Consider the following 15,327-nt stretch of genomic DNA (forward strand, 5'->3'; position numbering starts at 1 on the left):
ACTTGAACTCTTTCTAGCTGCTGCCAGAGGTTGTTGACATGATCCTGTTTGCTTGTTGATCCTCCATCAAACAGTCTAATTTGGGAGGTGCAATAGGTTTATCTCTTGGTGCACGGAGTATAAGGAGGATCCCTTGAGGACTCACCTCTCTGAAGTCCTCTAGTTAGCGCTCTCACTGCCTCAGCACGGTTGTGCGGTGGCACAATCAAGGGTTACCTCTTGGCTCTGTTGTCCTTTCTCTGACTTCTAGACCAGCCACCCGCTCTTCAAATCTCAGATAGTGATGAGATTTAACTGGAAAATCTGCTTACACCCACTCACCTTTGTCATGCCACAGTGAGACCTGAATCTTGTTTTGATGGGTGCTCCGTTTCAGACCCTTTAGATATCCCACTGGAACTGTGTTCGTTCTGGCCATTACCATGGGTAGATTCATCAGTGAATTACAAGCGCTGAGTGTCCCACCTTAACCCTCCAAACACATACTTATTTCCAGACAAGCTGGCACTTTCGATGCTTCAAGATTTTTTCGTTTGGCCATTCCGCCAGACTCACAACCTATTAAGGTACTGCTCTAAAATCTATTCAAGAGGTGAGGAGTCTGTTAGTAGAAGCATCCATCCCAAGAACACATTATTTAGCTCTAACAATTTTCCTGTTAGATTTTCAATCTATCTGCTGATTCTTCACCAATTCTGCGGCCTCCCCGAAGTATGATCATAGACCACATAAAAATGGTACAACTTAGATTGCTGTGCTGCAGTCTCCCAATGTATGTCATTCCTTGTCTCTGCCTCTCAGCGCAAAGAAAAGACAGAAAACTGACGTTGGTGCACTGGGGTGGGAGCTAAATAGCTCCATTAATGTCTGGCACAAGAGAGCTTTGAAAGTTTCCAGTTCTAATCTTTCACTTGGAGATTTTCAAGCACACAAAAGATAATGGGAAGAATAGTTTCTAAGAGTCTTACCACTGGCAGTTGCTTGGGGTAGCATTCCAACTCAAACCTTTTCATCCACACTGACACCCTAGACAGAGGCCCACCTTAAACAAATCATAATGATTCTGCTCCTAATGGGGACAGGACATCCTGAACTGTCAGGCAAGGGGGCAAATGGTTGTTAAATGCCACATCAATACCGAGAGGTCACTATAAGACCATGTTACACACATTATTCATTTCGTATATTACATGATTTAATAATTAATTTTAGTACTCTTTAGAAAGACTTGAAGCATTTAAGCGTCATCTGTTTAGATGTCATTCTTTTACTGGGGCAGCAGTTATGTATGTCAGTGTTTTAAGAAATGTATGTTTTTGTTGGAGATAAGGTGCTAATATTTTAAATGCGTTTCATGCAACAATGTGTATTAATATGAGTCAAATTTTTAATACAAGGAACATTGTAAGAAAATTAAAAATATGTTCTGATATGTATTTTTCTTTTGTAGTACATGGATGCTATGACATAGGTTTAACAAGGCATGTATAAAGAAAGAAAATAAAGTGCACTATGGGGCAGTGTAATGTTTGACTGACAAGGTTCTGCATTTACATTGTTAATTTTCAAACAATAAGGAGGATTAATTGGTAGATGCTTGTATCAAGAATGAGCCTGTAAAGGGTGAGCTTGTTAGGTATGCTGATTAGTGCTCTGAGAGCCACACTATCCTGGTAAAAGCACTTTTTTAAACGCACCGAAAGAAAGAAGAAATACTGTGTTAACCATTCATTTAACTTTATTTGTTTAGGAAAATTAAATATCCTGCTAATTAATTCATCACTTTGAATTATAAGAAATATTTCACAGTTATGACCTCTTTTCTGTGAAATACAAGTTTTGAAGCCACTGAGATGTATATTTTTTTGATGTATGCTTATAAACGCAGATTCATCACCTTGTAAATACTCTCAGGTGCCAGAATGGATCCAGTGACTTTTTCTCAGCAATTCCATCTCCGCATCTGGTCAGTCTCACCCTGGAAGTGTCTTCAGGGACACAATATAACCGCCATCTCACGCGCCAACATCAGTTCCTCTCTTTCCGCACATTTCGATGCATATCTTTTACTCACTACCTCAATTTTGGTCACTTGATAAAAAATTCTCTTCAAATGTTTACAGTGTGCAAGGGACATTGCCCCTCCTCTAAATCGATGGGATTCAAACCTTGTAAAGTTGACCACAAGCAGATGTTTGTGACGGACCCGCACAATGTCTGTCTCTGGTGTCTCTATGCCTTGCATGAGTCGAAGTTTTGTAACAAATGCATTCAAATGAATTCAATAGACTATCCTGGACCTCTAGGCCAAACTCTGTCAGGGAATTGTGGAAATGCTCAGGAAACCAGATCCTGATCAAAGTTGAGGACCTAGATGTGTTCTCGGTCTCGAGGACATTCCTCAGCTGAATCATCATCCTTCTTCAGAGAATCCGATAAATCGAAAAGGAAAAAAACACAAGAAGTCTGAACATGGTTCCCCTTCTTCTTACTACTCTCATCTGGAGATGTTGCATGGAAGTCAGGGTACCTCCAGATCTCTTCACCCACCACGGAATAGACTCCTGCACTAGTCCCGATTCAGCTAGAGTTCTCCAGTCCATTGGCGACGCCACTGCAGACTTAAGTCTTTAAATAGGCAATGTAGGCCATTTCTGTACCCTTCCAGAGCCTTTGGGCCCTGTGATTCCGCAGAGGGCTCCAGTCTGGTTCCCACCAGCTGATCTGTACTTGACTATATCACTCGATCGCACTCTGGATGCTCTGACTCCTTCTCTGGTGCCTTATACCGCACTTGTTCCTCATGTGTTGATGCGGGCAGCAGTGCTACCGGAGGGCAAGCCTACTGCTTCAGGTACGCCACGGTCCCTTTCAGTTCTCTGTGCTCCCCTTTGTCTTCCTCAGTGCCTCTCAGGTGTTCATAAAAGTGATTGTGGTGGTTTCTGCCCATCTGAGGAGGTGACGAGTACCAGTTTTCTCGTACTTTGACGACTGGTTGCTAAAGACAGGCTTACCTCAAATATTCATGAACTTCTTCAAATCGACAACTGACCTGTTGACATATTTGGGAATTATCATGCATGTTCCAAAGTCACACCTGCTCCTTCAAAGATGCTCCCTTTCATTGGAGCCATCCTGGTACAGTGCAGGTTTGGGCCTCCTTTCTCAACTACAACGAGTCCAGTATATTCGGGCTATGATCCCTGGGTGTCAACCCTTAACTTGGGTTTCAGTGAGAGTGGCTCTGAGGCTTCTTGATCTCTTGGCCTCCTGCTTGTGGGCCACACAGGTGGCATAAGCATGCTCTATAGTGGTATCTAAAGACTCAGTGGGCTCAGCACTAAGGGAGCCTCTTGGATTCCATCCAGGTATTGCAGGAAACTGCGAAAGGTCTGCAGTGATGATTGCTGGACCAAAGTTGGACCAGCAGCAGACCCCTCTCCCTGCCCCAGCCAGAACTCATGGTAGTGACACATCTATCATTGCTAAGTTGAGGATGCAAGCTGGGAAAGGCAGAGATCAGATTAATCTGGTCTTCAAGCTGTTGGACTTCTGGATGATCCGCTTGGCAATAAAGGCTTTCTTCCCATCCATTAAGGAAAAAGGCACAGTTTATACAAAAACATCACTGCTATGTGGAACTGCAACAAGCAGGATGGGGTGTCAGTCAAAAATAACTTTATTTAGTTTTTACAAACCATAAAGCATATAAAACACATTCCATTTAAAAAAACTTTTTCAGTTCTTAAAATTCCACTTAATTCCTTTGTGGCACCAAACCTTCAATCTTAGCCCCCATTTATAAGTAAGCTTTCTACCACTATCATAAATTTTATCCCCCTGCATATTAAGATGTTTGATGTGGCACCCAGCCAACTTGTCGCCGCCTGTCTGCAGGTACGGATATTTAAATCATTAAAAACTGTTCTCAGCAACTTCCTTCTTTCTAATTTCACAGTTTCACAGACACACAGCAAGTGGCTCAGTGTTTCAGTGTGATAGCCACATAAACGACATGCCTTTGTTTGATGCTTGTTTTTCCAAGTTGGCGCCAAGTCTAATGAACTGAGATCTCCGAATCTGTATGCCATGAATCTCCTTTTTAAAGACAATCGGAAATGAGCTGCTAGATAGGGTTGTGGGCTTAGCCGTGTGTAAGAATTTATTATGACCCATGCGTGGCGGCGTCTAAGCAATCCCCTTTTGTCCTCCACGAAGGATAATGCTTTTGCTTTGTTATTGCATGCTTTTTTAAATGTGGACTTTTCCATCTTGCTGTTCCAAAGCCCATTTATCTCTAATGCATCCAGTGCTAGCCGCAGTTGGGCCCCCCACGTATTTGGGGTTCTTTGCTCCATTTGTTGTTTTATTTCCAACCAGCATAAGTTGTTTAAAGTACCCAACTCTGCTGCTCTGAGTTTCCAGCAGAGATGGGGTGGGGCCGTGGGTCTTGTGCCAAGAAGCTCTACGCCACTGGAACTGGCTGTGTTGTCAGGCCATCTCCCTGGTCGTGCAGTATCTGGCAGGATCTTTAAACGACAGGGCACACAAACTCGGCCATCGTTGCCTTGTGTATTTTTCCATCAATATAGAGAACCCTGTCTCGATTTATTTTCTCCACTGCCAAGAATGCTCTGTGTCCAAATGTTGGAGCTCCCAAGGCAGTTCTCCCTTAGAGTTGGGCTGGAGCTTAGGACACCTTCTCTAACGATACTGCCCAAAGCCCTGAGTAAGATTAGGAATGACTGGGCCCAAATCATCATAGTGGCTCCGGATTGGGCAAAGAGAGTGTGGTACCTAGAATGTCTGTCAATGTACATCTATCCTCTGATCCAGCTGCCTCTTCGTAGGGATCTTCTGTTGCTGCAGCAGGGCAGGGTCTAGCACTCGAGCCTGCATAACTCTCATCTCCATGTTAAAAGATTGAAGAGCACCTGCTAATTGCTTTTAAACTTCCTCCCAAGTTAGTAGATGTCATTCTGGCAGCTAGACGTCCCTTCACCAAAACCATCTATGAGAAACGCTGGGAGACGTTTGTTGTGTTGGGGAGGTTCTATGCATATCCTGCCCCTGCAATCCCAGTTATCTGACTTCCTTCTTGTTTTCCCTTTGGTTGGCCCAGCAAGAACCTGCCCTAGCGGCAGTTAAAGATTATAGCCTACCTTATAGTCCTTTCTATGGTAACCTGATCAGCCACCTCTGTTTATTTTTTTTAAAAATCTTTTTATTAACAATTGACAAAACAGGTGGCAATCATCACAGTATAGCATTAATTCGGTTACCTTTGTAGCGCAAGGAGTCTCGGGACACATACAGCAATCTCAGTGCATGGGGATAAAAACAGTGTAACAAGTAGAGTTCACAGTATTAGTGGTTCGTCAATCAAAGCGGTTCGGGGGGGCTCACAGATGTTTCCTCTGTAATCGTTCCAGGCGGACCAAATCCGCGTCCATTTCCCCGGGCAGCCCCTTGCCTCATATACAGTCTTCTCCTGGAGCATGCACCAGTCCATATCGGACTTCCATTGTCCAATCTTGGGAGGTTGAGTCGCCCCCCACAGCCTTGCTATGTTCCTTTTAGCGACCACAAAGCCTAGAGTGGCCCAAACTTTCCCACTGAGCGATAGGTCTGTAGGTTCCCAGATGTTTAGCAGGCATTTCTTGGCTTCAAGTCTAACCTCTACCTCCCAGACCTCCTGCATACATCGGGTCACTCGGGTCCAGAATTGTCGTAGCCTCTGACAGTCCCAAAATATGTGAAAAAAGGTTCCCACCTCCCCACACCCCCGTCTACAGAGACCATCCGCGCTTCGGCCCATTCGCTGTAATCTGGTCCCTGAAAGGTAGACACGTTGCAGGATTTTTAGTTGGATGAGCCGAAACCTGGCCGGAATAGCTACCTCCTTAGGGGAGGCTAGTGCACTGCGCCATTCCTCCTCGTCTATCTCTAGTCCATCAGCTTCCCATTTACACTTGAGGGGGGAAAGTAGGTCAGAGGACTGATTGATGATTTTCTTATATGTGAGTGAGATTGCTTGTTCGGGAAGGTGCCCGTCAAGAAGTCTGTCCTCCAGCGGTGAGGAGGCAGGAGGCTGCGTGCCCACAGGAATGTTGGCTTCTAGGGAGTGTCGGACCTGAGCGTATCTGAAGTGTTCTGATTGGGCTAGTTCGTATGTTTGTTGAAGTGATGCAAATGGTACCATCCCCTTCAGGCCCCACAGATCTCTCACGTGAGAGATGCCTATGAGGTCCCAATTATGGAACCCCTTAGTGCGGCCTAGCCTGCCGAGTCTCTCTGAGACCCATAGGGGGGTTGCCATCGTGAGGGTATCCGCCCAGCCCAGTGTGTGCTGTACGATATGCCCTATCTGTACCGAGTGGTGCATAGGCCCCGTAAGCGGGTGTCGTCCCTGTTTGGAGTAGAGTGCCGCCTCGAAGTTACCACCCTCCAGCAGCCATCGGTCCATTCCAAACGCCGGGTCATTCCCATCGCTGTAGGTGCATTGATTAATGGCCGAGAGATGCGCGGCCCAGTAGTATTTGCGGATGTCAGGGAGTGCTATACCCCCGTCAAACCATCCCAAGGTCAACTTCTGTATGGATATGCGGGGCATTCCAGCCCACAGCAGTTCCCTCCGAGTGGCCTCGATAGAGGCGAAGTATGCCTTCGGGACAAGGTCCGGGTGATTTTGGAGGGCGTACAAGAACCTAGGCAGTGTCATCATTTTGAAGAGTGCTGCCCGTCCGAGGAGGGTCAGCGGGAGGCGCCGCCAGGAGGCAGTATCTTTCTTGAACCGCTGGAGGGGCGGAAGGAGGTTTTTCTCGTATCTCACCTCTGGATCTTTGGAAATGAATACTCCCAGGTAGCGGAATCCCTCGGTGGCCACCGTGATAGGGCAGTTCCGTGGAAGCGTGGGAACCTCTCCCTGCAGTACGTAGAGAACGGATTTGCCCCAGTTAATGCTATAGCCAGAGTTTTTCCCGAAGTTGGTTATGATATCCATAACGACTATTAGGGACTTTCGGGGTCCGGTGAGGTACAGTAGGACGTCATCCTCATAAAGCGAAATTCTGTCCTCCCAGCCGTCGGCCCAGCGTATCCCCTTCAGGGAGAGATCCTGCTGAATCCAAGCGGCCAGGGGCTCTAGTTAGAGGGCGAAGAGGAGGGGCGAGAGAGGGCAGCCCTGTCTCGTTCCCCGTCCGAGTTCAAAGAGTTTGGAAATTTTGTTGTTAACTGAGACTTGAGCCAAGGGTTTCGTATAGAGGAGGCGCACCCATCCTATGAAGCTGGGGCCAAATCCTAGTTTGCGGAGGACCGCCATCATGTAGGACCACTCAAGCGTGTCAAACGCCATCGTAGCGTCCAGGGAAAGCAGCCACCTCTGTTTAAATCACCTGTTGTGATGCGTTTCTTAAAAGGACTAACCCACATATTTACTCCAAAAACTTTTGTCATTCCCCAATGGGATCTGGATTTGGTTCTCACATTTCTAATGTGCACCACATTGGCACTGATGCACAGTAACCTTCTTAGACTACAAGCCCTTAAGACAGTGTTCCTCATAGGGCTAACACCAGTTTGTTGCGTGAGTGGGTTCCGGGCATTTACTGTGAACAACTATAAACACCACCTTCTTCCCAGTCAGAAAAGCTAGTGCTTCAGACTAAGGAAGCGGTCCTTCAGAAAGTTGTCATACCCTTCCACATTGGACAGTGTATCAACCTGCTGGCATTCTTTGTCCATCCTCACCCATCCAAGCAGAAAGAGGGCTCTGACCTTCTACAGTGATCGTAGCAGGGACCATCAGATGGAAGAGCAACTCTTCATTGAGTTCTCTGGAACAAAGAAAGGAAAGGCAGTACAGAAATGGAAAGTCTCCAGATGGATTGTCCTTTTTATTAAGATCTGCTACGGATTGGCTAAGAAACAGCCTCCGGAAGTCCTGTGGGCTTATTACCAAGTCAAGGTCACCACTACTGTGATTGTACATGGAGTATCTATCTTAGGCATGGGAGAGTTGGTAATTTTGCCCATTCAGTCCTGCAGGATTTTCTGGTCTGAGCCATTCCACAGACGCATCGCCTAGGGAAGTACATCTTTGGTATCAATAGGCAATGTGAGGAAGTTGCAATTAGCGGTATCCCTAAAAAGAACAAGTTAGACACTTTTGGAAATTTTGTCTGGTGGATACTCTATCTAGCAACAAATTCTTCTCCAGCCCACCCTCCTTCCAATTCTGTGTAATAAACCCCCTTAGTCTATATTAAAAAGTTCCAAACTAGAGATCTATACACTGGAACAATCTAATTATGGCAGGCTCCACATCCGACAGGGCACACAGATATCAGAAAGAAACTAATGTTGATGCATGGAGGTGATTATATTATTGCCTCATCCTCACTTGCGAAAGAGGATGTTCCCGAAACGCGGCTGCATGAAGCCACTTACAAGCGTGTGAGGGAATTGCTGAGAGAAAAAAATCTCTCGAACTAATCTGGCTCCTGGGGGTATTCACAAAGTGAGGAACCTGCAGTTATAGTATTCATCAGAACTAGAGTTACCAAAGTTTCTGTGTATACATTTTTTGGAAAAAGAAAGGTTACACTATTGTTATTGTATAAGCTTGTCTTAAGCTTTTGAAATATGATTAAAAGGTTGGCCATAGGGCAAACCCATTGCCCAACCCTTTTTGTAATTTTGCAGGTAGGGTCAGATATGACACCAGGACTTGCATACAAGCTCCAATGTGTATGTACTAAGTGCATGGTGAGTGTTGGATGTTTGTGAAGGGGTGGATGCAGACCCTGGGAAAAGGCTAAGCCCTGTGTCAAACCTTCCTTCATATGGCTGCAAGATCCTATGCAGTGGAGGTTTGATGCTTGCAGAGGGTTGGGTGTTGGACCTTATCAGAGCCTAGGCATTGAGTCCAAGACATGATTTGGATTGGATGCAAAATGTGGGTGGAGGCTGTGACTGATATATCATGATTGATGTAATCAATTATGTAATTTAACAGGTAATGAGTGATGTAATATCTGGGATCCTAAGCAATGTATGATGGGTGAGTAAGTTATAGTTGGCTCAGTAAACGTAACTGGAGTTTCCAGTGTTTTTTTGTTTTTTTTTAACATTAGCTTGCATCTCATATCTAGAATGTCCAGGGGTGTTGAGTTTAATAAAATATCTACTTGTCCATGGGGCAGGTTGCTTCATATATCTACTTGTCCTGTAGCAAAATCCACTTGCCCCTTTGGTGCCATGTGGTGCATGGACAAATTATGGCAGCAATCTTATTATATAAGAGCTCTGATATAGCCTCTCTGATTATGCCAGGGCTCATACCATAGTAGTGTTTGAATACTTGCAATCCCCTTAAGTTGCCACGTTTCCGCATATCTACAAACTGGGGCTGAAGGTAGTAGTAAGCAATAGTTCCAGGGGTAGAATGCCCTTTTGAGTCTGTGCAAACCTATTAACTTGCATGTTTTAAAGGTTTTCAACAACTCTTCTCTAATCTTTTCCCATACTGAGAAATGTTAGAAATTTGCTCCTGACAATGGCAGACGTAAACCTTCTTCCAGAGTTGGGAAACAAGGGGTTGGAGGGAAAGTGAACTTGCAAACACTTAGATTTTCGCATGAGCAAATCTACACATGCATTTTTGCTCATGCTGAAATGCAGTTCACAAATATTTTCTAGGAGTACTATATTTGTCCTACTTCTGTAAATTCTTGGGAATTCACGAAAGCCGTATAGCTGCCCTTAATGCAAGGACATGTGCCATGGATGCACTTTTGAGACTTTCCTTAATAATTGGGTCCCTAATTTGGTCTGGGGTTGACCGTGACTGTTTGTGTTTATTAAAATGTTCTTTTGTTCTCTCTTGTTCTCTCTTTCTCTCTCTCTTGTTCTCTCTTTCTCTCTCTCTTGTTCTCTCTTTCTCTCTCTCTTGTTCTCTCTTTCTCTCTCTCTTGTTCTCTCTTTCTCTCTCTCTTGTTCTCTCTTTCTCTCTCTCTTGTTCTCTCTTTCTCTCTCTTTCTCACTCTCTCACTCTCTCTCTCTCTCTCTCTCTCTCTCTCTCTCTCTCTCTCTCTCTCTCTCTCTCTCTCTCTCTCTTTCTCTCTCTCCTTCACTGTGAGTGACTACATTCCGCTCTTTTGCAAGACACACGGAGTAGTTTGTTCAATGCCAGTAACTACTGTGGCAGCGTGTGCTTTTTGAGACCCAAAAACTATTTTTGCTTTTGCTAATGTTTCATATAATGGTGAGGTCCCGGCAGCTCCCATGCCAATAAGGTTTTACAAAAACCATGTCAAAACAAGTCGCATATTGACAAAACTAAAAAGCTGACCACCAATTTCAGGCCTATTGACTTTGCCAATGTTTGTTTATTTTTGTTCGCCATAATCTTAGTGAAACCAGTAACACTGATTTTCCATTATGAATATTTTGGGGAAATACTAGCATGCATCAACACATGTTACTAAATGATGCTGCAAAAAAATGGTACCTGAAAGAGCATTCTGGAGCATTATACATAGCCTCATATTGCTAATCTTTGAAAACGCGCATACAGGTTTTTATACTGGAACCTCTGTCAGTAGTACAGTCGGAGCTTACAACATTTACTTAGAGCGCTCATCCTAATAATAAATACTTTCAATTAATGAACCATAAATAGAAGTTTGAACAGCATTAACATATGGGAACACCACATATGCAGCGTGGCGCGTTGGCATCCAGTCCCTGATTTGTTTGCTGCCCAACCCTTGTCAAGTATACTCAAGTATGGCTGCAAACTGTTCAACGGTAACCTTAACATTATCCCAACTCCCCTCCCTCTCTACTCTACCATGCTGCAGTCTTAGAACTGTCCAGCACCCCAAGGCATGGTTTGTCCATCGCCCAATAAAATAAAAAAAATTCTTATCAACAATAGTTATCCACACACTCCATTATGTATAAATGGCCAGTCCTCTGCCGGCTCACAAGTTATACATGAATAAACCATCTCATCCTTAACCACCCCCCGTAGTCTTTAGCAGTGAGTTTCATTGCCACAAATTTCTGCCCCAGCCACCTCCAGACTCCAGTTCGCAGTAGGTCCAGTTAGGCAATCTCCTCCGAGGTCATTTGAGTGACTTTTAGGGGCATGGTCCAAGCTCATCCTCATCTTCGTAGACTAGGTTCTACTCTGAGGATTCTCCATGGTCAGTCTCAAGAGCTCCCCATGTGTTAGTAGTGTCCAGGAATTGTTGGGGATCCGACAGTACTCTCTTCCTGTCTATTTGTGCTTGTTCTTTCATTGATGTTCTTGGCGACTGCCTCCTCATGTTTTGCTGCGTTTTTTATGTTCCTTCCATTTCAGTACCTGGTACCTTTCACTTTTTTTTCTGTTCCTGCCAATTCGGTACCTGGTACCTTTCATCATTGTCTGGAGGGTGCTACCCTCTTCTCTCCAGCCTGTTTCAGACGTCCTCCGCTGCCGTAAAGAACTGTGACTCGTCCCGATCAAGGATTCGGAGCCTGACTGGGAAGAGGAGGGCGTGGCGGATGTCTAGCTTACGGAGATGTTGCTTGACTGCCCAAAAGGATTACATCGTTGTTGGACTATTGGTGTATAGTTGGGGTAGATGCTTACTGTGGCGCCGTCCACGGTTCATGTGCATGTGTCGCTTGTAGTACGGCATTCCTGTCCTGAAAATTCAGCAGCCTGGCCATCATTGCACGCGGTGGGGCCCCAGGGGGCAGCGACTGCCCAGTCACGCTATGTGCCCGTTTCACTGTAAACAAGTTTGAGGTTTTTCCCAGCACTTGGGCCCTCGAGTCTCTCAGGGACCCTAACTAATCGGACATTATTGTTGAGGAGCGGCCCTCAGCATCATTCAGTTTTTCTGCCAAAGCAGCTACTTCGCGTTCCAATGCCGGTAAGTGGGTGCTGTTACCAGACACCTTTGGCCGGACCTTGGCCACAGTGCTCTCTGCATCCGCTACTCTGTCCGCCAGCTTCCCCTCCTTAGAATTTTATGTTCAAGGGCCATCTTGGTCTCTTTTATTGCCACACAATGGTTGTTGTATGTGTTTCCAGGCCCCTTTATGCAAATAGGGGCACTTGGTCATTGCCTCGGGTATCTGTGTCATATGGTGCCTTCCCCCGCTGGCTTGGTAATATTGGGTCGGACCATAGTGTTTCCGTTCTATGGTGGTGCTGTTTCATCAATTATGTAGGTGAGGTGTCCATATGCGGCCTCTTGGGTTCTCTATTAGCCGCCACCAACTGGCACTGAAGTCTCGCCCCCCTCTGTCTATTCAGGAGTTATGTGCCTGTTGTGTTATGTAGTGGGTCTGGTGGTAGCATCCCCTATAGTCTGGTTGTCTCTCGGCAGTGCCCCGGGCACAAGCACTACCTACTCCCTACTCCCTGCCGTACCTGTGTAAGTTGGTATGTCACAGAGCTACTGGTGTCCCTCATAGGCGGTGTCGGAGGCGATGTCGCATGGCGCCCATCCAGTATCCTGGTGCCTTAGCATCAGCATACGCCATTGCAGAAGATAATGGCTAGGGGCCATCATCTGCCTCCCGGTGAGGCAGTCAGAGGGTCCAAGGTGAGGCGCCGACAGTTTCTGGCAGCCATCAGGTTTTTCCCAGCCGGCGGCCGCGATACCCACTACGGTTATGAATGGACCCTGGAGCCCTGAGGCCACGCCCAGTGCTTTAAATGGGGGGAAAAAAGTGCAGGTACTCATCAGATCGAGCTGTGGGCGTGGCAAGGAGGCGGGGCTAGAGGCAGGGACTAAGCGAAAAACATTTGAAGGGTCACAACACTTTTTCTTTTGTGTGAAGTACTCCATTAGAGAGTGTGTTTTCAAGCCACCTCCTTTGTGTATGTCTTTCCTCTGCACTCAGTGTTGTTCTGTGTTGACTGACAACTTCTCCCAGCCCCTCACTTTTGCTGTGTTCACCCATCTACTTTTTCACATCTCCTCACCTGTGTACTCCACGTTGCTTTCCCCCAACCCATGTTTCTTTTGCTCCCACACAGTTAAAAAACACTGGCAAACTCAACTGGTCACAAAAGTGAGGCCTACTGACTTTGCCAATGCTTGTATTCATTGTTGCTTTTGCCGAGGGCATTAGGTCCCACTGCCCGAGACATAAGTAAAATCAACAGGTTCCACAAGACAGGTCCAGGGCTTGGCCAAGAGTCGCATCTCTAGCAGCCTTGATGCATGCGTCACACCGAGAACGTCTGGCAGCCCAACACAACACTTGTTAGACAGCAAAACCTGAGGGAGGATTTACTTGTTTACCACCCTAACGGGTGTTTGTTTAGGAGGTAAAACTACACAAATAGAGGATGAAATGCTGCCCCCTCCAGAGGGTACAGTGTGCTTCTCTTTACAAGCCCGTGCTCCACAGTGGAAGTACTGTAATGTGGTAGAGGGGAGAGCCCCTCAAGAGCAGCTACATGCTCTGCCCTAAGGTGTGGTAGGATTTTCTACCAGATGCCGGGGGCTTCCTTTGAGTCTTGTGAGATTCCACTGGGCAAGTCCTACAGGGTGCATTCCATGGGGACGCTGCGCATTTTCCCCAAAAAATCAGCGGTCTAGCCTTTAAGGTGCTAACACATATAGATACCGGCATGCACAAATGAGTGCAGACTATTTTTTCCTCCCCTCCTTGCACCCCACCTTTTTCTCTCGTTCAATGGCTGTGCACAGTTTCATTTCATTCTTCAAGCAAAAGTCAGACTGGAGTTGCGGGGGCTCTCTAAGAAGTTAAGAAACACTTCAAAACCTCGTTAAGAAGCAAAAACGTCTTTCAAAGACGTGTGAAGTACTTGGGTGCAGCTGTGTGTGTGCCCGGCAACCTGTTTCAGCCGGGCTGCCACACACGGTGGGGGCGTGTTGTACTGAAGTCCAATGGGCATTTCGTGCCTGGGTCACACGTTGCTCTGCCTTGGCGCCATGGCGTTACTGCCCTCCTTGTGAAATCACCAATATGTGAGCATGTGACGCAGTGTAGAAATGCGATGCATGCTCACGACTATGTATGACTGAGTACCGGTACTCTTATTTGGTAACGGAGAAGTGCCGGTACTCTTAGGGGGGGGGGAAGAAGTGCCGGTACTCAGTACCGGTGAGTACCAGCCCATTTAAAGCACTGGCCACGCCCCATGCTAAGAGCCGTAGCCACATGTCGGAGCATGTCTCGTGCACAGACTTTTTCCTGTTCCTCCGCCACCCTTGGGGGCCCCTGCTCGATGCGCTGCTTGATGCGGTGTTGAGTGTGAAGGAGGCATGATAGGGGGCCAAACTCCCCACTCCGGTCCCTGCTGCACTCCCTGCTACCCTGCCTGTGGGCGGTGGCGGCCGACCCAGGCCCTGCTTTCCTCTTTGCCTCTCTCTCCCCCGGAACTCCCGAGAACCCCCGTGAGTCCCAGCTCTCCAAGGCCCGGATTCCAGCATTCGGCGACTCCCGGGGGTGAGGGGGATCCTGATACACGGGACCTCGGGCAGCTGTCGCCATTTGACTCCCGCGTTATGCCTTACCTAGTATTGCACCCTAGGCCGTCATCCTGATCTTCATCTTGTGTGTTTTCCTAGTAGGGAAAGTCCCTAGTACACATTGTTGGATAGATTCGGTGGGTGATACTGTCTGCATCCTTCATCAAGTTCCATAGCTGGTACATTGTTTTTAAAGGAGCACCATGCTGGGTTACCATACATCCCTGATTGGGAATCTGAATACATAGATTGCGTTTAGGCCATTTACCAAGCAATACTTCAGATTAATTTATTTTGCTTTAAGGTCTGGCACAAAGTCTTCATGTAGTGTATGTGAGTGTGGTTTGTACTAATAAATAAGAATAATATGTTCGTCAGGTGCACATGGTCTAATGTGAACAGATATGCAGTGCTCTGTGTATTTCGCTTTGACTCTATGTATCTGCATTTGTTTTTAAAATAAAGCATTTTACCACTTATTCAAACAATTTTGATATTTTGGGACACATTCCATTCCAGCACATTAATATGCAGCGAAAATCTTGAGTGGATCAGTGCATATGTCAAGTGATACATCTGGCACAGAGGATCTGTTTTTGTAACAGTCTGAAGCCCTACAGTGTATTTAAAATTGTACAGTGCCAGCAAAAAGAAAGAGTTCCTTTTTTAAAGTTGCATCCTAAATACTTCCTTTTTGTGTATTTGTTAGGTACGGAATTCGTCTACTCTACTGTTCAGCACCCTCATAACAAGAATATTTGGAGTTAAGAGGGGAAAGGATGAGAACTCCAAAAAAAACAGGTACGCGCCACGTGCAGCT

At 46.2% G+C, this 15,327-nt stretch overlaps 1 protein-coding gene across 1 annotated transcript in view; it reads left to right on the forward strand.

Annotated features, from left to right (window-relative positions):
* Positions 1-15,327, forward strand: part of THADA (THADA armadillo repeat containing) — a 1,377,633-nt gene that overhangs the window by 399,955 nt on the left and 962,351 nt on the right. The window contains exon 27 of the mRNA XM_078649688.1: positions 15,217-15,308. Within this exon, the coding sequence (XP_078505814.1) occupies positions 15,217-15,308 (92 nt within the window). The remainder of the gene's footprint in view (positions 1-15,216; positions 15,309-15,327) is intronic.

The sequence above is a fragment of the Lissotriton helveticus genome, chromosome 6, assembly GCF_964261635.1.
Source record: "Lissotriton helveticus chromosome 6, aLisHel1.1, whole genome shotgun sequence".
Lineage (NCBI taxonomy): Eukaryota > Metazoa > Chordata > Amphibia > Caudata > Salamandridae > Lissotriton > Lissotriton helveticus.